The following is a 26824-nucleotide window of genomic DNA, read 5'->3' as shown; positions in this document are numbered from 1 at the left end:
AATCATAATACAGATAACTGTGGGACTCGTTCATATTATTACTAAATGTAGTGAATCACAGGAAATGGAATGAATCTAAAATACAATTACCTCATGCTTTGATTGACGCAGAAATGGGCATCACAGTATTTTTTCTGTTGATTGATATGCATTCAAGTTGTGAATTTGGAACAAAGTGGAGTTGCTTGAATGGCCTACCTGGTGCAACATTTTCTCATTGCAAGGAGCTCTACGCTGTAGTTAATGTGCCACAATGGCCTCTATTGACTTAGGATCCAGGAGCCTGGAGGTGGTTTGGCGGCTTCACCCCCTGTGCCATCTGACCCTCATCTGCCAAGATTGGCAACCTTCAGAGGAAGACATACACCCTGTAGAACGTGGGGTATTTAAAATGCCCATTTACTTCTCTTATGCAGCCCCGCTAACACAGAATGCTCCAAATTCCAGCCATTTTTAGTTAAGTACTCCTCCTTGGATTGATAAGCCCTTTAGCAATTACTTTCTTTTTAGCTTTAATTTTTCTCCAGAATTCCCCTCAGCGCATAAGAGCGTTTTGATTATAAAGTGCAGAGTTAGTGTTTACCATAGTAAAAAAAAAACTTTCATCAGTCCTTAAGTGTCCATCTATAACTGTGGTGAAGCTGTGACAGATGCGTGCCTTACTTTTATTCTTCCATCAGGGACAAATGCAAGGTTTAAATGGGCCTGTTCTGTCAGGTGGTGACCACCCGCACTTCTTTATTTTGCACGGCAGAGTACCTGTACTTTTCAGCAGAGGTGCAGTACTTTCATTAGACCGCACGGGCGCTTCTCAGAAGCAAGCACGCGCTGTGGTATGGGGGTACCTGCACTTTTACAGTTCAAGCACTGCGTAAATGATGTGTAGGAAGACAACAGACAATTTGCTCCTCTCCGATTGACTAGTCTCAAAGGGAAGAAAGGACCCAGTGACACCATTGGAAAAGTAAGGAGATTGAAGAAAACACAACTGAACATACAGCATTTGCTACACAGCAAAACACCACCGATGTGTGGGTGTCGCACACTGACCACAAAGACCCCAGGTTACATAGAAAATCAATCACAGACTTTAATTACAAAATACGTTTTATTTTATCGTAGAATAATTTTTTAACAAAAAAATATAATTGGACAAGCATTCTGGCCTTTGCGTTTTCAGACATTAAACTTTGGCCAATACCCATAAAAAAGGAATGGCACTGAAAAAATCTGTGCTGAAACCAGGGCTGCAAAATTGCTCTGAAGACAGATTTTATAGTCTTAACTTTATTGAATGAGATCTCAGCACAAAACATACCAATCCTTGGGAAAATAAATACAGTTGTGTCTTTACAAATGCCTTTCTTGTTAGGAAAGATTTAGAAAAGGTACAGTTCTCAAAAAAATCTAACCCCCTACTACGAAAAAGAGAGCAGCCACTCATTTTGGGAAATATCTAGTACAATGTGAAGTTTAAACTCACCCTTTCAAATTCCAGAGAATGCGTTTGATGTAGATGTTGTGTGTTTTGGGGACAGGTCCATAGGAAGTAGGAAGTCAGTCAACAGACTCTTGCTGCGTGCATGCAGGCTGCTGTGGGAAGTGTGACTTTCACATCAAAGAGTCAGCCACAGAGATTAGTGTCAGGAACTCGATCCAAGCCTTTGTCTTCTGACGTGGATTCCATGGGCCCATGTATATTTACTTCACTAATTCACAGCTGGTGGCGACTTCTTTGATTAGGTTGCTGGTGAACATTTTGCAAATGAATTTCTGCTGAGATGCCTATTCCACTGCATCATTTGATACTCGAGGAAGGGGAAGGCAGTTTTCTAATGGCATCTGGGGCACCATCTCGATGTGGCGGTGCACTTTTCGTAACCTAGACACCACAGGGTTGAATCCTGATAGGTTCTGTTTTTGCATATATTGTCAGTTCCGTTATTCAGGTGTCCTCTGCTCTTTTGAGCCGGGTTCAGGAGAACATTGTGGCTGCTGACTTTACTCCTTCACTGTCATACAAATCATAGGATCAGTAATGTCATTTGATTACGTAAGGGTGACATGGTGAGATGAGAACTGCGTATCTGTCTCTTTTTGGGAAAAGAAAGGCCAGGATAAGCCCAATGACCTAGTTCATGTAAAGCAGAAGTAAAGTTTACACAGAGGAGGCCCAAAGCAACTTAAAGACTGGCCAGCAGTGAGAAGGTCTAAGGTAGAACAGGAAGTGACTACATCCGTTCAGGATGGACTGCTTTGGGACAGAGCCAAGGCTGATTTGCATTTTCTTATCCACTTTTTAATGGCACAGTTGATTGAAAAATAATGCAAGAGACCACCATCCTCAGGAATTCCTAGTGCTTACAAGTAACTAAAGTATCCATGTCCATCATGTTTAGCTTTAAAAAAAATCCTGGAGCAGGTCAGCCACTTACAACCGCTGGCCTGCTTTACAACCATGAAGGGTCTGACTGTTCATTAAATGGTCAAAGTCCGCACAGTCCACAGGCTGCAAATATCTTAAAAATGTTAGACCTTGTTATAGCATTGGTGAACTATTCCATCCCTCCTGACATTTGGCTGAGGACATTGAATAGGTGAATGTATTTCAGAGCTAGTTCAAGATGTTATTGAGCTCAAACAGTTAGAATTTTCTCATATTTGTTTTCAAAATAGTTGGAGTCATTCAAGAGCTTTGTGTGACCCATCATGCATGAGTAGACAGGATGTCAACTTGGATTTCTGTTGTATTGGTTTTGCAGAAGGAAAGTAATTGCAGGAGGCTAGTAGTCCCGTTTTGCAGGGAAGTCAGACTCACTGTACTCTAGATGACAATGAGCGGTGTGAAGTGAATCCTTTCTTGGATGTGGTGGTGTTCTGAGATCTTTCGAAGGATGTTAGGTTATGTTTGTTTTTCTGGTCTGGGATCGAGGTGCTCTAGACTTGTCATGCAGTACTCTGAAGCTCTACCTCATACCTTTTTGGTTATGCATAGGGAGGATGATAATTTTCTTGTCACGTGATCTATTGTAATCTTTAGGAATGTCTTTTGTCCCAGAAGCTTTGTAGGCCATACAGTAGATTCTGAATTTAATTCTGTGTTTCAGTGGCTCCCATTGCGAAAAAAGAACTATGATCATTCTGAGCTGTAATGACACAGTCAGATTTCTTTGTTATGACTACTTGATTTTGTAATCTGTTGAGTTTCTGAATTTCTTTTGTTCGCATATCTTAAATCGTTACAATATTCCATCTGCGAACCAAAGCCCTAGGAGGTATGAGTTATAAGAGCACCTGAAAAAATATGAGACCCTTTTTAGCGTCCTGGGTTGCTTTTTCTGTGAGTTCTGTGACCCAAGTGAAAGTTGTGTAGTAGTATTTAGGACATGGCGAGACCTAAAGGGATGAGAGACCCAGTGACCCACTGGCAAAAGAAGGGGCACTGAAGAGGACGCAGAAGAACATCATTCCACTTGATGATGACCTCTTAAGATGGTGCATTAAGGAAAAAAGATATGACCTGTGCATTAGCAAATGTGTTAGCAGGCATATATGAGCGCGTAATGAAAGTAACAAAGATATGAGTGAGGAAGTTTGTAGTGGTCCTTAAGTAGTTGGGGATAACAACTAAAATAATTTGTAGAGCAGTAAACAGTGTAGTTGAGAATAGACTGCAGCATTTCTTTGCGTAGGCATGTATTAAATCTACAACATTTTCTGAGAGGATGTGCACTTGGGTGTCATCCACAGTTCTCAATTGGACCTGCATGGCTAACTTGGTGCCAGTATGCTAAGAGCTTGGAGGAAGAGAGATATGGACTTCTGGCAACTGTGGTTGGCACCGATCCACACGTTCATTGTCCTTCATACTACCAGTTATGCAGTACGCAGATTCCCCAACTTATACACCAGAGATTATTTATAAGGAAAGGGGAGAGGATGCCTCAACAGCTATTGAGTTTATTGTTAAAGCAATAGGGTGGCTTTGGGAAATAATTACTTGAATAGTTTTACCTGTCCTTCATTCCAGATTAGATATGGTTGGTACAGTATTATTTATCTGTTGAAACAATGTGCAATCAACAAAATAAATTAGAAGAAAGCATCCGAGCAGGTAGAGGAATGCCCATAAGTGATGCTCTGTGTTAACTTGCAGGGTATGGTAGCTCCGATTTTAGGATTTTTCTGAAATGCAGGTTGATTGGTTCAGATCTGAAAAATGGATTGAGGGCATTCCCCTGTTTAGAGCCTTGAACTCTTCAAGTTTGCCTATGGCAGCTGATGGACAGAGGGTTGCTAACTTGGCTGTGGCATGGATGTAATGGCTACAAGTACTTTGAGCCTTTTCCTCTGAAGGCTTTGTGTATGGTGCAGGGAATCTTGAATTTTATCCCGGTCTCATTTAAGGAGGCATATTCTGGCAGCATGCTTTTGTAGACTTTGTAAACTGGCAGTGAGTGTCTTAGGGAAGCCAGTATAGATGAAAATGAGTGAGTGGCAGCATTTATAAATCGCCCATCACCATGAAGAGGTGTCTTGGACCTGGTCTAAGATTTCCTAAAAGAACAATAGATTTTTCAGCCTTTTCCTGAAAATAAGGGTGATGGAAAGCTTTATCTCAGACTGAAGTGCATTCCAGAGTAAGGGTGTCTCCAGAATAAGGCTGGCCTGTACTTATAATTAAGTTCTATTTGGGCATTAAAAACCTAATCTGATGCATCCTTTTACTCTGGATCCAGGTCTCTTAGCAACAAATTAAACTCTACAGGCCTTAAAAGGGTGACTGTGGATGGTAGTGGGGGTATTCATGATAGGTGGGCATGAAGAGGATACTGGTGCATAGGAGATACAGATTAACATTTTGGATTTTGAGAACTTTAGTAAGTCTTTGCAGTGTTATTGGTAGATGCGCATGGATTGCGTTTCGGAGCATTGAGCTTGTTCTGGTTAATTGTAAAGATCACCCTCACTTTTTAATGCCTGTAGTCATAGCTGGTAAGCCTTTTTGGCCCTTCTGATTGCATGTGGTGACCTTTTATATATGGTTTGCAAAATTATTTAACTGTGATAGTGGAGACATGTATAATAGTAGAGACATGCATATGAGTGCTAAGGTAGTTCCAGTATTTAAATTTAGGAACATAAAAACTGAAATGTGCAGTACACTGAAAACATAAGCTGTCACAGGAGACATTGGGGATTTAATGCACGTTTGTAGTTGCCTTTAATGAAGCAAAGAATATGAGGGTTGATTATGGATCTGGAGAGTTTTATTTTGCAGCTGTGCAGCAATACCCAAAGTGCATTTTATGGCCTATCCAAAGATTTGTGAGCATGGTGGCAATGAAGATTTGGGGATGTTTTGGAGATGCGTCCACGCCATAATCTTTGAATTCATGATGTCTGTAGTAGTGGCTGGGTCCAGAAAAGCGTAACAAGAATGCAAATCTCAATATTAATTATAGGTAAAGTTAATTGTGGCCTGTCAAACATAAGTATAACTAACATTATTGACGATTTTGAGAATTTCTGTTATGATATGCAAAATAGATAATCTTGATTTTTATGTTGCCTCTGTGCCTGGCGGCAGTAGTTGCAAGTTGACTCGTTGCCCTAAGGTGATTTAGGACATTACTCGAAGCCGAAGAATTAGAGGCAAGTGATACACATGGGGCTGGTGGAACTGTGGAAATGTATTGACGAAACATTGCCTAATGGTGGCTTATTGGAAAGCGCAGTCAGAATTTGGGAGCCCAGGTCTATAGTACGGCTCAACAGGTAGTGGGCAGTAATAAAGAGGATTTCTCTTTTTATTATGCAATCAGTATAGGGACAGAATTCTAAACTATTTACCTTAGTGGCTTGGTCGAGCTAGCTTTTACATCCCTCTCTGGTGGGAAAATTGAATTGTTATGGTCTACGAAGAACGTGAAGGCAGGTCCAATCATTGCAGAACAAGAATGTTTACTGTCTTCAAGAATATTTCGCATCCTTAGAGGAACTGCTGTCGGGCTGATTGGAAGGTTACATTGTTAGCCATGAAGATGTAAACATCACACCTGTCACGCCTGTTCAGCAATGCTTCGCATCACATCAAGACTTGCACCCAGTAATCCCGTTGATTTGCATAAATGCCTACATACATAGAGTAACTTGATTGCAGAAAGGGCTTCTGTAGAGGTTTGCTATTACTTGGAAGTCCTGGAGCCAGAAAGAGGGGGTGGGGAGGAGAGCATTGGTAAATAGAGTTCAGGCAGGTGGGGTGAGTCAGGGATATCTGAAGTTCCTCAGGACTCAGAATAGTGTGAACCCCCCTCCCAATCCTCCCACCCACCCGCCCCAATTGGCAGCCTCCAGAAAAATAATCAATCCATGGTAGCTCTCGGTAAGCAGTTGCAGGGAAGCACACGCGGTCACAATCAAATAATATGCATTTGTTCGGGTAAGTGCAGTGTCCAGGGTACTGGGACAATGTGTTGTCATTTAATGTGTCGAATTTCAAGACTCTGTTTTGTAGGCATATTCAGAAAACAACAACTTTCAGCCATCCCTGTAAAAACGTGGAAGGATTAACTCTTCTGCAAAACTCGGGATCCGTACAAATCAGTAAAACAAGATATCTTAATTCATGGCTTCAGGCCAATATTTGTTCTTCCTTGTGACATTTTGGATTTGTGGTATTGCATAAGTAGGTGTGTATGATGAAACTGCTCCCCTTCCGCATAGTAAATCCAATGTGATCCACCATGTATATTTGAGTTGTTTGGATATAGTGAGGCTTCTTAGCTGAGTTTCTTATTTGATGTGTAGGAACTTTCTGGGCAGGCGTGAACTAATTTGTAATATTTTGAAGAATACGCAACCCTTGATTATAAGGGACTTTTGCCTGCTACAGTGAATGGTCTTCTTCATACGTATGTGAGTGCATAGGCTTTATATTTTGTAATACTCCAGAGCAGGCACAGCTTTACCATTCTCACTCTACTTAAGACATAACACAGAGCATTCACTTGTAGCCTTCCCTACATTCTATTATGCTTTTGATTGACACTTTTATGATGTACAGTGTATTTAGTGAATCATTTTTCATACATATTAACCTTATAATTTTCTCAAACATTCACATTTACCAAGCAACTAAACAAACCCCCAACTCGAAGATTTATTCCGGCCAACCAACAGGCTACCTCCCCAAACACCATGATCATTTCGCTAGGTCTGTTTGTATTTCATAATTATGCTCCTATAATTAACCTGTAAAGTATATTTACGAGTACAAAGGGCCAATATTCCTGGGTATTTGAATGCCTGAAATCTAGACATGTCACATATCTATAGTATTAGTATAGCCTATTTTTTAAATCCCCTCTTCAACTTGAAGCCAGAGACCTTCAAATATTCCCTGATTATTTATGTTTTTCATCCCTAGCCTCTTCTGTTCAACCTTCTTCTAGTCCAAGTTGTCTAAAACCATCCACAGTTATTATCCCTGATGTGTGCACCATTAACTAATGACTTAATGCAAAATAAAAATTCAAATAGCTATAAAATACAGACTTAAAAATGCCTCTTCTTATTTTTAATCCTTTACTGCAAGTTTTGTTTAGAGGCATGACTGGAATCTATGCATGGTGACAATACATTCTTAACCACTCCTGTTTTCATTGGTGTACCATATAAACTGCCAGTGCACATGTTTAAAAGCTTTGCATGCACCTGGTATATTTGGCCACTGATATTTTGAGTTTGATGAATGTTTCAATTGTACATACTAGAATATGCCAATTGTTTGTACAAGCCTATGTTCTCCTAACATTTCCATGACTCGAGCTCTCTTTTATTCTCACTCATTTTTTTATGAAAGGAAAAAGCCTTTTCAAGACCAACTGCCTCCTTACCATTTTTTTAAAGTTACAGCCAGGACCTTAATATTATAGGGGTGTAACAGGCCAGGTTAGGCCACCTACATAACTCAATGAGTGTACCAAATCACCACTCTAGCCTTAGAACCCGCCGTAGCGGGCTCTACCGGCTATTAAAGGCCCGCTCCCGTGTTAAAGGCCCAAGCCGAAGGCGAGGGACTTTAACAACAGAGAGGGCCTTTAATAGCCGGTAGAGCCCGGTACAGTGGGTTCTAAGGTTATTAGAACATTCTGCCATCCTTTCAACTCTCATCTTGTTGTTTTTTCCTGCAGATATCTTCATCCTAGTATTTTCCCTTTTTCTACATTTCAATTGTTTTCTAGATCATTTTCCTGTAATGTATTGTAATCTTTTTTACTATTTTTGTTTTCTTAAATTGCTTTTTTCCTTATTGAACTCTCCACTTCTTACCCTCCTTTTCTCTCCTTTCCTTGGTGCCCTGACATTTTCCTTTTGTGCCATCTTCCTTACAGATGATGATAAAGTACCAAGGGACAAATGTACGACCATTTTGTTTTGCGACTCGCAATTTGTGATTTTTAGCAAATTGCTAATTGTGAGTCGCAAAACAAAATGTGCAACAATGTCATCCACACTTTTTGCGATACTCAAATGAATCACAAGGGACCTGCCTCATCAATATTCATGAGCCAGGTTGCAATTTGCGACCCATTTGTGAATGGCAACACTCAAAGGGATTGTGGCCTGCTTGGGTCAGCTGACCACCATGTCTGTGATTGCTTTGCCAATAAAGCAATTTTTAAAAAAAATGCATCCCGTTTTCCTTAAAGGGAAACAGGATGCATTTAAAAATGGGTTGCATTGGAAAAACAAAAATGAAAAGTTACCTTTTCATTTTTTCAGAGCAGGCAGTGGTTTGTGGGACCACTACCTGCTCTGAAGAAATGTTGGCACCCCCCATTCACAAAGCGGAAGGGGTCCCTTGGGGACCCCTTCCCGTTTGCAAATGGGTTACCACCAATTTGAAATTAACTAGGGACGTCCTTGGCACACCCCTTCCTAACAGGATACTGACTCACAAAAAATGGATAGTACATGCAACAAGGCCATTTTGCAGTCGCAGAAGGTGAATTTCACACTTTGCAATGGCAAAATAGCTTTGTTCATCTGGCCCCAAGTTAAGTAGAATGAACTTTGCAGAGCAGCTGATTGTCACTTTGTAAAGCTCTCTGTAAGCAGTGGGCACGCCTACAGTATTGTACGAGAGGTTCGGGCAGGAAATGTGCAAGGATTTCTGAATCCATAGGCAAAATTTGTGCCATGAGCCTGCTGCCACAGTGCCCTTAATGTAACTCTCGATCCATGGAATGAAACAATTGAGCACAGGGACTTGTTCCTCCGGCCTGGTCAGGTGTGGGTGACCCTGGATAGTGATAAATCCTTAGCAGTGAGCTGCGGGTTGTTTTAGTGGTGTTCCAAAAGGGTCTGCCATTATTACACCCTGTGCTGTCAGTTTGTTGCAAATAGCATTAAAAGTAGTTTTTGCCAGGGAAAAGCAGGCGTGTGATGCTCTCCAAGAATGCTGGTCAGATCATTGGTGGTATTTTTACAATTCATTCATTTGCACTCCCCAAATAGCTTTCCACCGGATCCTAGGTTGTCCAGGGTATGGCATTGCTTGTGTAACTAATGTGCTTTTCCACGCCATATTTTTCTGCATTCGTTTAGCGATTTTTATTGTATCTGCTTTCAGTATAAAGGCTAGATTTGGAACATTTTTATAGGTCGCCTGCGGGCATCTGGGATGTGCAGTCCGGCTGGGCTTGCTCACCTACACGTTAACCGTGCAAAGAACAAGATCTAAATGACTTTTCAGTAGTTCTTTTTTGGTCTAAGAATAACCTCTGCTTCCTAACAGTGAAGGTTAGTAGAGCCGCTGGGCCCTTTTACAGTAATCACTGAAAGATGTCAGGATTTCCTACAACAGGCCTCTTAAGCTGGGGTCGGCCTTTCAATGGGAAACATTTAGTAATGACTGCAAGTGCAGGGAAATGTGTCTTCAGCTCAGGTCACAACACGGCTATTATTAGCAGTCTCATCACAAGAAAGAGGAAACGTCCCAAAAATGATGTCATGTCCTAAACATGCCTGGTTCTCTATTAATTATTTACATAAGTTAAATACGGGAGCGCAGCTACTGCAGCCGGCATGTTTGCTTTAGACTGACGATCGAGCTGGCTGTGAAGGGTCTGAATAGGGATGCAGGTAGGTGCCTTGCTATTACCTAAATGATGACGCATCTTCGAGTTAAATGCTTCTGGACGACGAGTGCACTTTTTTTCAGCTTTAAAGGATGTGTTTCCTGGGGCAGTGGGAGACAGTATAGAAACTGCTGTGGGGCCTCCGCAGGACACGTAAATGGCGTTGTGAATTGGGCTGAACTCACAAAGCCATTTACGCGTCATATCTGGTTTCATTTTTAGATTTGGGCGTGCTCGGGATTTTTTTTCTCTGCACATTTTTGCGAAGTCACAGGTCTTTCGTCACCTGTGCAAAGGTTTTCTGTGTATACCATTGCGAGATACTGTTCATTGGATAGCCAGGTAATGTTAGCTGTAATCGAACACAGACACCCTACAAAATGTATACAGTATTTTTCTCTGCAAGTTTAACTTTTATGGGGATTTTCTGTGTACAGTTGCACACGTATGTAGATTTTTATTTGTCTGAACGTTTACTTTAATGGAGCTTACTATTTGTTGTAGTTTTGTGCGGGTAAAATAATCAAGGGTTTCAGCAAAGGATATTTTATACAGAACCAATACATTAGTGTGAAATAAGGGTATATATTACATATATTGTAACGAAAGTCACAACTTTTAAACAAATATGATAAGCTTTGCAGCATTCAGAAAGTGGCAAAGATTTCTGTAGCACTTCGAGTAGGAAAACCTTTGTGGGCAAATGCCTAGTTTCACAATGGTAAAAGCGTGTTCTGTGTGTACGTGTACATTTAAGTGTGCAAATGCATTTACTTGCACTTAGTATAATACCAGTGTGGTGTGATATTACTTATGAACAAATTGAATCCGAGGTGTGGGGAGTGCGCATTCGAATGGGTGGATGGTTTACAAAGTAGGTTAACACCTAGTAACAGGCAAGTTTGTTGACATTCTGTGGACACAATTGGAGATGTACTGCTATCAAGGGGAGGAGTACATTTGTGTGCATGGTGGGTATAAGGAGTGAACAGCAACATACCCGAAATTGGTGATGGGTCGTCCCCAAACTTTTTGCCTTCCTCCTCCCTGTTTTGCTGAATTCCTTTTTCTTGGTTTTAGGACTCTGGCCAGTTTACCTGTGCTAACCAGTGCTAAAGCGCATGTGCTCTCTGCTTAAAACATGGTAACATTGGTTAATCCACAGTTGGCATATTTAATTTGCTTATAAGTCCCTAGTAAAGTACATTACATGTGCCCAGGGGCTGTAAATTAAATGTTACGGATGGTTGTGCAGCACTGATTGTGCCACCCACTTCAGTGGCCCTTCAAACGTGACTAGGACCTGCCATTGCAGAGCCTGTGTGTAAAGTTTAAAACTGCCATGTGGACCTGGCAAGTAAACCCTCTTTCCATGCAAAGCTGTTCCTTTTTTAATACATATATGTCACCATTGAGGTAGGCCCTGGACAGCCCCCAGGGCATAGTGCAGTGCATTTAAAAAGTTGGACATGTACTTTTAAGTTTTACATGTCCAGGTAGTGAAAAACTCCTCAATTTGTTTTTCAGTACTGCAAGTCCTATCTAGCCGATAGCTTAACATTGGGATTGCCTTATTACATTTTATAAGTGTCATTTCCAATCAGGAAGAAATGGGACCCCAAAACTTTGGTGTCTCTGTGAATTTAAAATCACAGTTTATGGTGAAGTCAGATTTGAAATATTAATTCTGAAAATGCCTCTTTTGGAAAGTTGGGATTTTCTTACTTTAAATCATCTGGTGCCTTATGTCTGTCTTTGAACACACATCTGGGTGGGTGACCGCTGGGGTCTTGTGCATTGCCTCCAGACAGCCACACCCAAAGGGAGCTTAGGTGCGCTTGATGGGCCATCCACATCCTGGTGGCCCATCCTAGGCAGGATGGGAGGGAGGAGATGACCCACCTGAATGGGCTGTATCCTGATCCCACACAAAGAGCTGCATAACCCCATGAGGTGAGTCAGGGCAGGGACTCTGTGCACTTCAAAGGCCTATCTTTGAAGTCTTCCTCACTTCAAAGGCACCACCGGGTATAAGAACTGGAATTCCGACCCTACCAACTCAATACACTTTTAGACCTGTGGCTACTCTTCTAGGAAAGAGGACTGTTGTGATGCTGAAAGGACTGTCACTCAGCTGGATACTGCTAGACTCTTGCTCGGCTGTGCTGACCTGCTTCTTGCTGTACTTCTTGCCTGGTAGTGAGAAGGACTGGACCTGAATCTATCCAACCCAGAACCATAGTTACTCCAAGGGATTGCTGACTTGCCTCCTGTTCTGAAGTCTCAGGGACATCATAGACTTCTCTTCAATCTACAAACAGCACCTGGCCTTTGCTTTCTGCATGTTTTCCTCTGCCAAGTGGTGCCAACCCAGGCCAGAGCCCTTGGAACTGAGTATGAAGTGCTGCAAAGCCCGTCGCTCACCATCTTCAGGAAGAACCTCAAGATGTGGCTCTTCAGATGAGGCCCCTCCACCAGCGCCTTGAGACCCTCACGGATGAGGAGCCGCGCTTTACAAATACTGATTGATTGATTGCATCTGCCAGAACCTGCGCACCAACGCCTTTGCGCCGATCAGAACTGAGGCTGTGAGATTGACGCATCACCACTGTTGGAGGGACCGGACCGGTGCATTGCATTAAAAACTGCTGTATCGCCTCCAGAACAATTTCTTTGGAACCAACGTATCGCCACAACTGTGTGAAGAACATTAATGCATCACCCCTCCCACATGGATTAACCTAGAGCATCAGATTGGGAACTGCCGCACTCTGAACCAACGCATCGCTGCAGTTGCATTAAGAAATGCGACAACACCATGACTGCATGACGATCATCGACGCAACTTGTGCTGCAACAAGGATTAATGTACTGTTGCTCCGTGGGCCTTGCGTGAGTCCTGTAGCTGGGCAACCTGAACTCTTGACTTGGTCCCTGTCCAGCGCGGCCAGCTACCCCAATAGACACTTATTGTTTCTAAGCGCTACTGTCAGATTTATTCTTTAAAAATTCATATCTTGACTTTTACTTATTGGATTTTTGTAGTTTTTGTCTTCTTTTAAATTAAGCTCTATTTTTCCAACCTGGCGCGGATTTTTTGTGTGTGGTGTTTTCACTGTTTTACTGTTTAAAGTGTTGCACAAATACTCTGTACATTGCCTCTTCAGTTAAGCCTGACTGCTCTTGCCAAGCTACCAGAGGGTAGACACAGGTTAACTTTTAGTGTGTACCTGACTTACCCTGACTAGGATTGTGGTTCCTGCTTGGACAGGGTGCATACTTGTGCCAGCCAGAAAAACAGTTACTAACATCGGTGATCAACGGTGAGGATGAGCTTGTGTAAATTGGTGTACAGTACCACTCCATACCTTCGACCAATTTGAATAAATTCTTCTTGACTGACATTTTTTCTTTACCTTTACTAATTGGCGTTTTTCATTTTTCTATTCTGCCTGATTGGTGTTTTTACTTTTTCATAAAATCATGTCTTTGACTCGAGGTTCCATATCTACATCTACATCTGCACCTGCAAGAATGGATTCTGAGCTAGCCAAACTTGATAGTTACATTGTGGCCCAGCTCAAGGATTTCTGCAAGGGGTTTGAGCTTTCTACTAAAGGCTTTGGAAAGTAGAGCTGCAAAAGGCAATGAGTCCTGGATAGAAGTTTGTGATGCAGCTGCTGTAACCCCAGAGGATGATGATGAGGAACTGGATGAAAAGGAGCTGGACCCGTTCCAACCAGGGGAGGGAGCAGTGTGTCATTCAGAGGCCTATCCCCAGAGAAGCTGGAGGTCAGAAGGGAGGACAAAAGTTGAAATTGGAGTTGGCCAAGCTCAAATTGGAGGATGAAAAGGCTGAGGTGGCCTTAGAGGAGAAAAGAGTGGCCATGGAGGAGCGGAAACACATATTAGCTCATGAGCGGAGTCTGAAGTAGCTGGACGTTAAGGCCAGCTGGGCTGAGTCCAGCAGTAATGGTGCAGAATTTCTTCTGTGTCCTCTGACAGGAGGGTGCACATGCCCAGAGGTCTGGTGTCTGACTGTGCTGGGAGATGACATAGATGGTTTGAGGCCGATGACATTGCCCTACAGATGTACAAGGTCCATGAGGAGGATTGGTAAGCTAGTCTATGGAGGCATATCTTTAGTGAGGGGAGGGACACTGTATTGGCCCTAGAGTGGAGTGACAGGATAAGATATTCCCCATGAAGGAAGACCTAATCAGGAAATTTGTTTTGACCCGAGAGAAGTACAGACAGAAGTCTAGGGACAAAAGCTATCCCAACAGACCTGAGTAGATTGTGTTGATTCCTTTTGCAAGACAGTGGATAATTGGGTGAAGGGCAGTGAGGTAAAGAATTGCATGGGGCTGTATAATTTGTTTGCAGAAGAGCACATGTTCAGTCTTTGCTTTCCAGATCTGCGCCAATACCTTATTGACAGTAAGCTCCTTGACCCCAGGGAGCTTGCTAAGGACCGCTGGATCAGCACCAGGGTCCACAGGAAGGTACCTGGGAGTAACCCCAAGAAGGTTCCTTCCAGCAGAGTGATGGGGTGGTCAAGGGAGACACAGACAAGTCCCAGAGTAAAGGGGGAGGAAAGGGTTCCCATGCCCCTTCTGAGAAACATGGAGGAGATTCTGGTGGGCGGTGGCCCAGGATGCCTCATTTTCAACCCCACTGCTTTGATTGCTTTCAACTAGGACACAAGCAGGGAGGTATGTCCTAAGAACCCATCCACTGGTGGGATTTCTACAGGGTTGGCCAATGTGGCATTAGAGGTAAGTAGTCCCCATGGACAGATCATAGACCTTGCCATAATCTCCCTTAGTTGGGATGCGGACTCAAAGGGTGAGTTTGTGATCCCTGAGGGTGGGAGTCATCACTTACACCAGGTGACAGTGAATGGGGTCTCAGTCAGTGCTCCGAGAGACACTGGGGCTAGTCAGACCATGGTTATGGAAAGGCCAGTTTCCCCAGAGCAGTACGCTGGCCAGGTGTGTAGGGTGACACTTGCCCATAGGCAGGACTTCTTCCTCCCTATTGCCCTGGTATCCCTAGTGTGGGGTGGGGAGGTGACCCAGAGGATGGTCATAGTTAGTCCCCAGATGCCCATAAATCACATTCTGGGAAATGAGAAATCCCCTACCCCCCATGTCAGGGGAACTGGGATGGGCAGCTGCCACAGGCACTCTAATAGTTCAGTTTTCTGGAGGTACCACTCCCAAGTGGAGGATGTAGGACTCCAGATGAAGAAACAGGGTGGGGGAGAAGCCACCCATGTCTTCTATTCGGCCTCAGGGTACAGACCCTAGGCAGGGTGGTGAGTTTCAGGATGCCACCTCTGAACTGGTGCGTGGTAGAGTGGTTAAAGGGTGCAAGGCATCTGGGGCTGCTGTGTCCCACTCTGAGAAACCACAGAGGTCACAGACCCCTGGCGGACAGAGTTTTCCTTGGGTTGGGGACAGAAGTCCGACCCAAGGGGTGGAATGGGCCACATCACTTTGTTGGCTACTGTCTAACTTGCTCACAGATGCATCTCAGTAGGCAAAGGTAGCTGCAGCATAGATAGGATCCACAGTTGAGGAGAAGGGTATATATGATGAAAACTGTGTTGTAGAATGCACTGTTTTGCAATTTTTTTCAAAGCCACGTTGTAGTGGTCAGGCTCGCTCGCTGTGCACTCTATGGGGGCTGGTCTCACAAAATTTGCCAGCACTGCTTTGGGTTCCCAGTTCAGTCCTGGAGAAGTATTATGTGTTGACAACTGTAAACAAGACAGATGATGAGAGAAAAGTCATCAGGGGAAATTCTACTCCATTTAAACCCGTCTGGATGCCCCAGAAGAAAAGGATTGCAGCATAAAGGTTGAAGTGCACAGTTCTTAATGTGTAAAACTATATAAATATTTGGTCTTAGGAACCAGGTGCTGCTGGATGCACGAGTTGCGAATACCATAGCTGTTTAGTCTTGAGCCCAGCTCATGCCATTGTCTTCCAACACCCTACGCTTCCTGACGCGTTCTCGTCATTGCAGATTCTTTCAGGTCTGTTTTCCCTCTTTGTAGCTATTTCCCAATCGTTCCCTTCCTTCTTCTGTTTCCATTTTTTTCTGTCCCTTTATTTCTGTGGGTCAAAGTCTGATAGTGGAAAATAAAATCCCTCCCTCAGAAGTGAGAACCGGTGCCCACCCCCTGACGCAGTGGCACAAATTAAGCACTGTTAGTTTGCTAACATTCTTTAAATGGCTATCAATCAAAAAATTTGTAGAGCGCGCTACTCACCCGTGAGGGTCTCAAGGTGCTGGGGGTGGGGGGGGTCAGGGAGGGTCACTGGTGAACAGCCATGTCTTGAGGTTCTTTCTGAAGACCAGGAGGTCTTTGGTTTTGCGAAGGTCGGTGGGGAGGGAGTTCCAGGTTTTGGGGGCGAGGTAGGAGAAAGACCTGCCTCCTGTGGTGGTGTGCTGGATGCGGGGGGCTGTGGCTAGGGCGAGGTCGGCTGATCGGAGGTTGCGTGTGGGAGTGTGGAAGTTGACTCTTTCATTGAGGTAGGTTGGGCCGGTGTTGTGGAGGGATTTGTGTGCCTGGATGAGGATCTTGAATGTGATTCTCTTGTCTATGGGGAGCCAGTGAAGGGATTTGAGGTGCAATGCTACAGCTTCGGGTGGCCCTGGGATTGCTGTATATCCATGGAATGAGTAATTTACCCAAACTGATGCCAATCGGACATGGAATTTTGTTTCTGCTTTTTGACTCTCGGGCCCCAAGACAGTTAAGGGGTACTGAGAACAGGGAAATACTGGTAGCATTTCCAAATGTTATTTTAAGAAGTGAACATTCGAGCTGTGTTCACGATAAATAAAGACATGCTTGTTTGTTACAGACAGAAACGTACTATGGCAGCTTTTTGCTAACCTTCTAGAAACACTCCTCGATTATACCGGTGGGTATGTCTCGGTCGTAGTCCACTGCCTGCTATTTTGATCAAGGTATTAATTTAGTGTGGCTTACAAAAATCCACAGGAGTATATCTGAATGATTTAGAAATTCTTGTGCTTCTAGGTGCTTGCCTCTGTCCGCACACTTTTGCTTGCTGCTGGTTAGGCATAACCTGCATTCGCACAATTTCCCACTCTGTGTTTTTCTCTCAGAGGAAAACACTTTACTGTGTGTATAAACCCTCCTCCCCCTTAAAATATAGTGATGTTGTTGACTTTTTTCCCAACCGCATTTCACATGAACTCCCAAGACTTTTTTGGGTGGAAATAAACATTTGCATTTTTGATGGGGGAAAGCATTGGAATTTTTGAACTTTGGATGTGCCTAACATCCTCAGTAATCACCCTTGGCCTGTGTACTGGCAAATCCTTTTCCTTACCACATTCTCATCCAAAAAATGTGGAAAATCCAGCCACCCATCTGACTTTCTGCGCTTGTAGCCCCCATCTGTGACATTAAATAATATCTTGTTTTATAGATCCCTTCTCTACCTCCCAAGCGATTTCATGGCACCAACCACTGAACTCATTTGTATTTGCATAATCGATCTGTGATGGATGAAACGTCTATTGGACCACCCCCAACACTGAATCATTACTGGAGTCCGGGACCCACATGAGTCAATATCGAAAATCAAGTGTCGCCAGCCTAAGCAATTTCTATGATGTAAACCTCAAAATAATGCACAAAAATAAAGACTCAACTATACATGTAATAGACAAATGTTGAAATATTTTATTGAATTAACAATCAAATACAGAAATAATGAAATTTCAGTGTTAACTGGAAGGTTTGTTTTTTACGTCTTAAAGATGAATAGATAAGCTAAACTCTAGCAAATCACTTTGTGTTTTTTTACTCCTAATGCATGTTTTCTTTTTGTGGCTGCTTCACTTAATGCTATACGTCGTTTCTGCTATATTATGTTGGCTTCACTTGCACTGCTCCAACGAATCAAGCTAAGGATACCAGTTTAATCTATAGACTAGTTTCAAATTCCTTCACATTCACAGATCGGTTTTTTTTTTCTTTCATTTCACAGCTTTATATATACTTTTATTATTATTTACATTTCCAAACAATCGCGGATACCCTGAGCAGGTGTCGCGGACCCTCAGGGGTCCACACACCACAATTTAATCACCAGTGTCCTAGGATGTTGCATTGTTTGATGACGTCAGCTGGGGCTTTTAGATATTTTCTCTGTTGTGGCCTCTTTAATTCACTGAATTGTCTAAACTAAATATACCACAGGTGCGTGGAGGCTTCTGTGAATGTGCCCTACGTTCTTAAACAGCTTTTGTTGGACATGTTTGTTTGTTTCATTGTAGCCACAGCCTCTCGAGCAGGTGTGCTTTGTGTGCTTTCCCTGCAGGGTAGATGGTTCCTCGCACGCACTTGTCACAGAACACGTCCTCGCTCTGTTTATTCTTTTTCCATATACAAATAGTTTCCGCTTGCGAACAAGACGTCTTCCAGAATCCCAGGTAGTTGTACACGGAGGGCCTGCCCACCACCCTGTGTGAATTTCCTCTCCGCCTTCGGTGCCTGCCCACAAACCGAGGGTGCCTTTTCCTGATCACGCGTTGTGGTATGTGTATGTTGTTTGTGGGTAGCGCCTTATCCTCGGAGTGGCTTCTGTCATCTGTCAGCAGAGCATGTACTTGTGGGTAAATATAGCCCAGCAGTGCTGCTGGCTTCAGGCCGCCTCCGTGTGCTCGGGCTAAAAATGGCCTGCTTCTTAGCGTGGCTATGGGAAGCTGCCTGTGGCTAGGGAGGCCTGCTGCCGCGTTCCTGCTCGCAGGACTTCTTCCAAGCCTCTGCCGCTGCCACCCATGGCTTCCAGGCACTGGGCTCCCCAGCAAGTTGATTTCTTCAAAATGGAGTTCTAAAACATCGGATTTTTGAGACCCTTCTCTCAAACTCATGGAGATTACAGCGGCGTGTTGGGGGAGGTCGAGTGTCATCAGCTTCATTAAGGGGCTTGGTAGGTACCTGACTGGTGCGCGCGCCCCGAGTGTGAGTGTACTTTCGCAGGTTGCTTAGACTGCGTGTACTGAAGTAATTTAGCGCCTTTTCTGCAAATGGTAAAATAGTGCGCGGAGTACTTGAGACGTTGCTGTTTACGTGAAGGATGGCCTGAAAGAGGCCACTGTGGTTTAAGCGGGTACATTGGCGTTTTGTTTTGTTTTCCCGGCAGTTTAACTGTGAGTAAAAACATTCAGCATTGTGCAGAGTGCCCAAGCCTCTGATAAAGTGCTATTGTTGACATAGTACCGCTGCATTCTAAGTGGCATCTCTTGGAGACAAAGCGCGCTTTCATTGAAGGATGCTCTTGTTAAGTCCTTTCAGTCCCTTTGTTATGACATGGGAGGCAGCAGCATTGAAAAAGCTGAAACTTGGAGCAGTGGTTTCCAAACTTTTGACTCTGATGACCCCCACTGAATCATTACTGGAAACCAGCGGCCCCCAAGAAATTTGTACGATTTAAATTTCAAACATTAAAACAGTAATACCTAAAAAAGACACAAAGGAGTACACACCAAACAAATACTCGAATTACTAAAGATATCATTATTTTGTATTTTAATGGGAAGGGTGGCTCTGCTTCTCTGCAGCTAACTTTCAGTGTTTGGTTTTATTTAGGAAAGCTGAATGCTTATGTCGGAGTCTACATTTCCCAAGCGATTTTTGATTTCATTTTTTAGGTACATAAGATCTGAGAAAGATTTTTTTACAAAAATATGTGGTGTTGCATTTAGTCTTTGGACATAATAGATACTTTAGCTCCTTCTAAGCACTGCAAGTAGTAGGTACTCTAAATACCCAATTTACTGCCACTCAATTCACAGACTTCGGTAGAATGGAAGGCTGAACCAGTCCCACATGGATTTGAATATGCTTCGAACACAGCAAGCCAGTCTTCTTCCTTAGTCCTTATTGTTTCCAGCCTCTGGAAATCAAATAAAAAATAAACTCCGCAGGAAGCAAGGGTGTGATTTTGTGTTTTGCCACTTTTATCTTATTTTATGGATGTAAGGCATCCTTCTCTCAGAGCTTCCTGTAGGAGTCTGTGGGAACACTGTGATGTTCCATAACTCTCACTTGTCAAAATGGTACTCCAGTGTGATTTCTGAGTGTGTTTGCGGAATGGAATCCTGTGTGTTCCAATTGTTCACTAAGTAAGACTGGGCAATCAGTGATTTTGTGCAGTAAAATTATAATATGAGTGTGTAGTAATATTTTCACACACAGTCACCTCACCTCTTGAGGTGAAAGATCACAGGTTCCGCAAGTCATAGGATTGTTATGTGTTTTGAAGTCACTATGGTGCATGTAAGGAGGATGAGCGTCATCAAGCTGGCAGGACTGTAGCATAAGGCATCAGCTGGTTGCTGTAGACTAAGCCTTGTATCTGCGTACATGGTGAGATTTTAATCTGACAGGATCCTCCCACATTGACTAAAAGGGGTTGAAGCTTTGCATTACTTCTCCTGACTAGGTATGCTATAAGTCTCTTCAAACCTTTAATGTATGGACAAACCTAAAGGCAGGTTCTTTTTTGTTTTATTTCATTTTAAGATTAAGGGGTGTGCGAAACTCATAATTTGCTGCAGCATAAATACGCCAAATCAATACAAAATTGTGTGAAATTTTGTTTAGTTATACAAAATAGATCTCAAACTCAAAAGGTCTGATCAGGTAAAATTTAATCTCGAACATGTAATTTCAAGTTGGTTTCTGGTTGCTCACATCAAAAATACTGCCACTTGTTTTCAAATTTGTAGTTGTGCGCTAAAAAATTACTCTGATGGTCCGCTCAGGTAAAAAATCTACCTGAAATGTTTGTTGACGTCCCCCATTAAAGGAACTGCAGCTCCCAGGAAGCTGGAGCAACATCGGCCACAAGCAGCTTGTCACCGACCCTACCCACATCGCGGGTCGCACGCTTGACCCCATCTTCACCTCCAGTGACAGAGTCAGGTACATCCACACCACTCACCTGGTCCGAACTTCACAGCTTACACTTCACCATTTCCGGACTAACATATCCCAGCACCGTGCCCATCAAATCCATGCAAAGAAACTGGAAAAAGGTATCAGAGGACCAGTGGAAGGACACTCTCCCCTCCCACCTCCCAGGCTCTAAAAACAACCCTGAGCAAGCAGCAAAGAGCTTCTCCCAGTGAATCACAGAATGCGCTGATGCCATCGCCCCTGCCAAGACAGCCAAGGTCAAAGAACAAAGCAAAAGAGCAAGTTGGTTCACCAAGGAACTGCACTCCTCCAAATGCAACTGCCAACAACTTGAAAGGAAGTGGTGCATTAGCCAAAAAAGCACAGAAGACCACACCGCCTTCAGGACCGCCCTCAACTAGTATCACCACCTCCTGAAAGAAACCAAGAAGAACGCACTGGCAGACCGCATCAAAGCCAACACAAACCACAACAAAGAACATTGTGAAGGAGATGGCCAATCCCACAGCCACTGAGAACGACATCACTCCCTCCAGGAGCTGTGAGACAACCTTGTGGACTTCTTCCACAATTAGATCTCCACTGTCTATAAAAACTTTGAACTCCAACCCTCTGCCTCAGACAGCATCAACCAGCTCACACGCACGAACCCCGAACACCTCACCCACTGGCAAACTCCTCACCTTGTAAGACACTATCTTCTTCATGAACGCCAAACTCTCTGGAGCTCCCACAGACCCTTGCCCCACCAGTTTACAACCTCAGAAGCAAGACAATCGGCAACGAGCTCAGAAGATCCTGAATACCTCCATCACTGTGGCCTCTGTCCCGGAGATCTGGAAACATACTTAAGGAGGTCTCTCTTGAAAAAATCATCAGCCAACCCAGCCAAATTGAAGAACTGCTAGCCCATCTCTCTGCTCCCCTATCCAGCAAAAGTCCTTGAGAGAGCGATCAACCAGCAACTCACACAACACCTAGAAAACCACAACCTCCTGAACCCCTCTCAGTCTGGATTGCAATCGAACAACAGCATCAAGACAACCCCTGACTGCAGCCTCAGATGACATCAGATCCCACCTGGACCATGGGGAAACAGCAGGCCTCATCCTCCTGGACCTGTCCACCGCATTTGACACCGTCTCCCACCACATCCTGATCAGCACCCTCCACCACATCAGGATTCAAGGAAACACCCTCAAATAGATTGCCTCGTACCTCACTAGCTGAATCCAAAGAATCAGTCTACCACTGTTTATTCCGAGCCCAAGAAGATTATCTGTGGAGACCCCCAAGGATCGTCCCTCAGCCGGACTCTCTTCAACACCTACATGACCCCCCTGGCCATCACTGTCAAATCACATGGACTCAACATCATCTCCAATGCCGACAACACACAGCTCATCGAAGATCCCTCCACCTCAAAAGCTAACTTACACAGGTGCATGATGAATGTAGGGAACTGGATGAAGGACAACTTTCTCAAACTCAACACCAAAACAATTGAAGTCTTCATCTTTGGGAACAACACCTCACCATGGACTGACACATGGTGGCCCGCAGAGCTTGGCACACCCCCTACCCCAATAGATTACGGCCGCAACCTCAGCATCATTCTGGATAACAAGCTATTCATGAAGAAACAAGTCAACACAGTGTCATCTGCCTGCTTCCACATCTTTTGCATGCTCTGCAAGATCTTCAGGTGGCTCCCAGCAGACACTAGAAGGACCGTCATGCAGGCCTTCATCACCAGCAGACTGGACTACAGAAACACGCTGTACATAGGAATCACACCACGACTCCTGAAGAGATTCCAGACAATACAGAACTCAGCGGGAAGACTCGTACTCGACCTCCCCAGAAGGACCCACATCACACTCGATCTAAAAAAAACTACACTGGCTCCAAATTCAGAAGAGATGCCAGTTCAAGATGCTGACCCACTTCTACAAGGCCCTGCACAACGAAGGACCAGCATACATCAACCAATGCCTGACCTTCCACCAACCGACCAGGCACCTCTGATTAACTTCCTTGTCCCTCGCAGACACCCCATAGATCTGTTTTGCCAGTAGTGGAGGTCGCTCCTTCTCGCACCTGGCAGCCAAGGCTTTGAACAACCTCCCCCTGCACCTCAGGACAGCACTGTCACTCCATTGATTCAGAAGAGAACTAAAGACCTTGGTGTTTCGATTATCATTCCTCCACGCAGAAAGCATACAGCTCTAGTACCGCAAGACCCTCACGGGTGATTTGTTGCGCCCTGTAAATGTTTATTTGATTGATTGACTCACATTCAGATTTGTAGTTTAGTGGTAAAATTATCCAAACAATACGCTTGTGTAAAATAAAAGAAAATTTAAAAAAAACTGAAATGCTGCTCACATTTCAGAATTACCCATATGATACACTTTGTGTTAAAATCTCTCCCTGAAATTACATGCGTAATGGTCTTCTGAACAGTTTTTTTTGGTGTTTTTATTTGCTCGGAGTGCTATTTTGTGTTTTTAGGTCCATGTTAGCCAAGAGCTTTAGCTTTTACTCAAGTATGTATAATATAGTTGCATATAGTGGCTGTCAGCACCTCTTTTCATTGATCTATTGTTGTCATTCACATTTTGCTTGTGCCCACTACAGCACATAGCATGGGTCAGCCTATTTAAGCTATTGGTTAACTCCACTTTGAGTGACTGCGTTTTGCTCTTTCACATGGAGCACATATGCACACAAGCTAGTTCCTTTCAATGCCAGTGTTTTTGTTTTTACTTTATAATGTTTTTAGGGTTGCCTCAGTGTTTAGAGCCATATGTGATAAGAGGACACTTCTGATGCACACCACCTATATCAAATCCCATCGGTTGCCAATACTATTGTCAATTCTTTTGGAGCATTTTTCTCTTCTGACTGCTGCTATTTCACAGCATAGCAGACTGTATTCATTTGAAACTGTTCTGAATAGTTATTCTCTTTCTACTTCCTGTTCTTTAACTCCTCCTTCCTGTCCTTCTGTCCTTTTCATACCTATTTCTTTCTTTCTTTCTAGAAACGTGCAGCCAATGACGGAATGATTGACTTTTTAGGTCTGGGTGTTAGCCAAGACCTTTTGATTTCACTACAATTATGTGTATAACATAGTTATTTACAGGGATTTCAGCCAGACTTTATCCATTAGTCTGTGGTTTGTGTCATTCAAAGTTTTATACCATTCACTCCAACATGCATTAAGGGACAATGTATCAGCCTGTTTCAACCATTGGCTGACCTCACTTTGAGTTATGTCATGGCATCTTTTCTCAAGGAACGCATCCACATACATAGTAGTTCCTGTCAGTACCAGGAACTGCTGTAGTAATGTGTGAGTTTTTGAGAGACTAAAAAACATTTTGCCTTTAGCAACTGCCTTTTTTATGAGGGCCTGGCATGTTTCCAAACAGTAACGTTTTGCAAAAGCCATTACCTCCCGTCCCTCCCTCGCCTTCCTTTAAACCAATGAGGCCTCCCGCCTCCCCCTAGACCCTCCCTTCCCCTTTTAAACCCCCCCCCACCCTTACCTCCTCCTGTTCTTTTGTCCAGCCCACGCTAGACGTTTTTCTTTCTCCTTACCTGCACGGCGGGGCCTGGGGGTCATCGATGGAAGCACTCCTCGGGACGCGGAGCTCCGCGAGGAGTGCTACGGCCAGGATACGGCTTTGCCGAGCAGCCGGGCTGCTCTGGAGGCGCGTTCTGAGGGCCGGCTGACGGGGTCAGCCAGCCCTTTGTGGCTGGGGGCGTCGGCTTCCGGTTTTCCGCACCGCGGGGAGATGCGGAAGTGCTGATTTTGGTTTTCTGGAGGTAGTTTTATGGACTTTGCCTTTAGTTTTTGACCTTTTTAGGGATTGGTGGATTCCTGTTGGGGGAGGTCCAGATCTCTATATATTGGGAGTGCTTTTATGTGAAGGGCAGTGTGTTTTGGATTGTTATTATGCCTAAGGTTCCGGCTAAGAGATGTAGGATTGTCTCTTCTTCCTCCTCCGAGGAGGAGGGTGCTGCTGGCGTTTCCGCTCCTGGGGGCTCCCAGTTACAGGAGGGTAGGGGTACTCCCCTCATGCCCAGGGAGGACGGGCAGGAGATGATCGAGGTGGCTGTTACCAGGGCTCTTCAAGCGGGGAAGGCCAGGCCTGGTCAGGGTAAAATTGCCCATACTTCGGCATCTGCAAGGAAGTCCTCCTCAGATAGTGAGGGTGATGAGGCCCCATCTATGTCCTCTGGGGGTAAATATGTCTCCAGAGAAGAAATGTGGGAGGTGATGGCACATGTTCGGGACAATTTGGGTTTCCCAGTGTTTCAACCTTCAAACTCGGAATCTCACTTATTTCCACAATATCAGACGCCTTCTAAGTTTGCCATGCCTTTTCAGGGACCTGTGAAGGATATGGTGTTTCGCGAATGGAAGGATGTGGATAAGGCTCAAGTTCCACGATTCCTGCAGAAACTGTATTTACTTGAGGGTGAGGAGGTATTGCCTCCTTCGGTCCGCCTGGATTCAATTTTAGCTACCCTGATTGGCAAAACGGCAGTCAATCCCGAGGATTGTGTGCCTACGGATGCCATGGACCGTAAAGTGGATTCAGGTCTTAAAAGAGCTTTTGCAGCTGAGAATCTGGCGCTAAGGGCAGGTATATATTCTGCTTATGCGGCCCAATCGTTGGTGCAGGACTTTGATAAGCTGGCGGTGGCTGTTCAGGAAGGGGCAGAATGTTCGGAGCTCCTGGCTGGTATGGAGCAGCAGGCCAGATTGTTGGCAGATGTGTCTTCTGATGTGGTCCGTACTTCGGCTCTGGCCTCTGGTGCTTTGATTGGGGCTCGTAGGTCCCTCTGGTTATGTTCCTGGAAAGCCGACCCGGGGGAAAAGGCCGCATTGCTGAGACTGCCTTTTGAGGGTCGTAGCTTGTTTGGGGATCAATTGCCATCCATGCTTTCCAAAGCATTTAAGGAAAGGAAGCATGCCTTGCCTTTTAAAGGGGGATCTACTTCGGGTAAAGGGTGGAAGAAACATTCCCGCTCTTCGCCTAAAATGGATGGCAAATCCTTTTCATTTAGGAAGCGGCGTTTTCAGCCTCGTTTTTCTCCTAAGAAGTCTGCTCCTGCGAACCGGGGTGGGTTCAAGAAGGGGTCCTGACAATCACTGTGGGCCTGGCATAGGGCCGGTTGGGGGAAGGCTGAGTCACTTTCTTTCAGCTTGGGAAGCGAGTGTCAGCGATCGTTGGGTGCTAGACCTTGTGGCCAATGGTGATGTCATCGATTTTGTGGTGGTGCCTCCAGATTCAGGGGTACGTCCCACCCCTCTGCCTTCAAGGGGGTCACGTAGAAGGGCATTATTGGATGGAGTCCGGGACTTGCTGGTCAAAGGGGCCATTTCCCGCGTGCCGCTGGACGAAAGGGGTCACGCACTTATTCGGTCTTGTTTCTTGTTCAGAAAGTTTCAGGGGGATTTCGACCGGTGCTCAATCTGAAGGAGGTGAATGCTTGGATCAGGACGGTGCATTTCCGCATGCTGTCTTTTCAGACTATCTTTCCATTGGTCAGGCAAGGGGACTTTCTGATGTCGCTGGATCTGCAGGATGCTTACCTACATGTGCCTGTGGCAAGGTCTTCACAGAGGTTCCTGAGGTTTGCTGTGGATCAGGAACACTATCAGTTTTGCGTTCTACCTTTCGGTCTCAAG

General features: G+C 44.3%; 1 protein-coding gene across 6 annotated transcripts in view; it reads left to right on the top strand.

Annotated features, from left to right (window-relative positions):
- FRY (FRY microtubule binding protein) overlaps nt 1-26824 on the top strand; it is a 598740-nt gene that overhangs the window by 139431 nt on the left and 432485 nt on the right. The window contains exon 1 of one of the 6 annotated variants that reach the window (XM_069205569.1): nt 18878-19126. The exons of the other annotated variants lie outside the window; for them this stretch is intronic. Coding sequence (XP_069061670.1) covers nt 19066-19126 — 61 coding nt within the window. The 5' untranslated portion in view covers nt 18878-19065. Of the gene's footprint in view, nt 1-18877; nt 19127-26824 lie in introns of those variants that run through there. 6 annotated transcript variants of the gene reach the window in all.

Source organism: Pleurodeles waltl, chromosome 8, assembly GCF_031143425.1.
Source record: "Pleurodeles waltl isolate 20211129_DDA chromosome 8, aPleWal1.hap1.20221129, whole genome shotgun sequence".
Taxonomy (NCBI): domain Eukaryota; kingdom Metazoa; phylum Chordata; class Amphibia; order Caudata; family Salamandridae; genus Pleurodeles; species Pleurodeles waltl.
The sequence above is the reverse complement of the archived record's forward strand: the minus strand, read 5'-3'. Positions and strand labels throughout refer to the sequence as shown.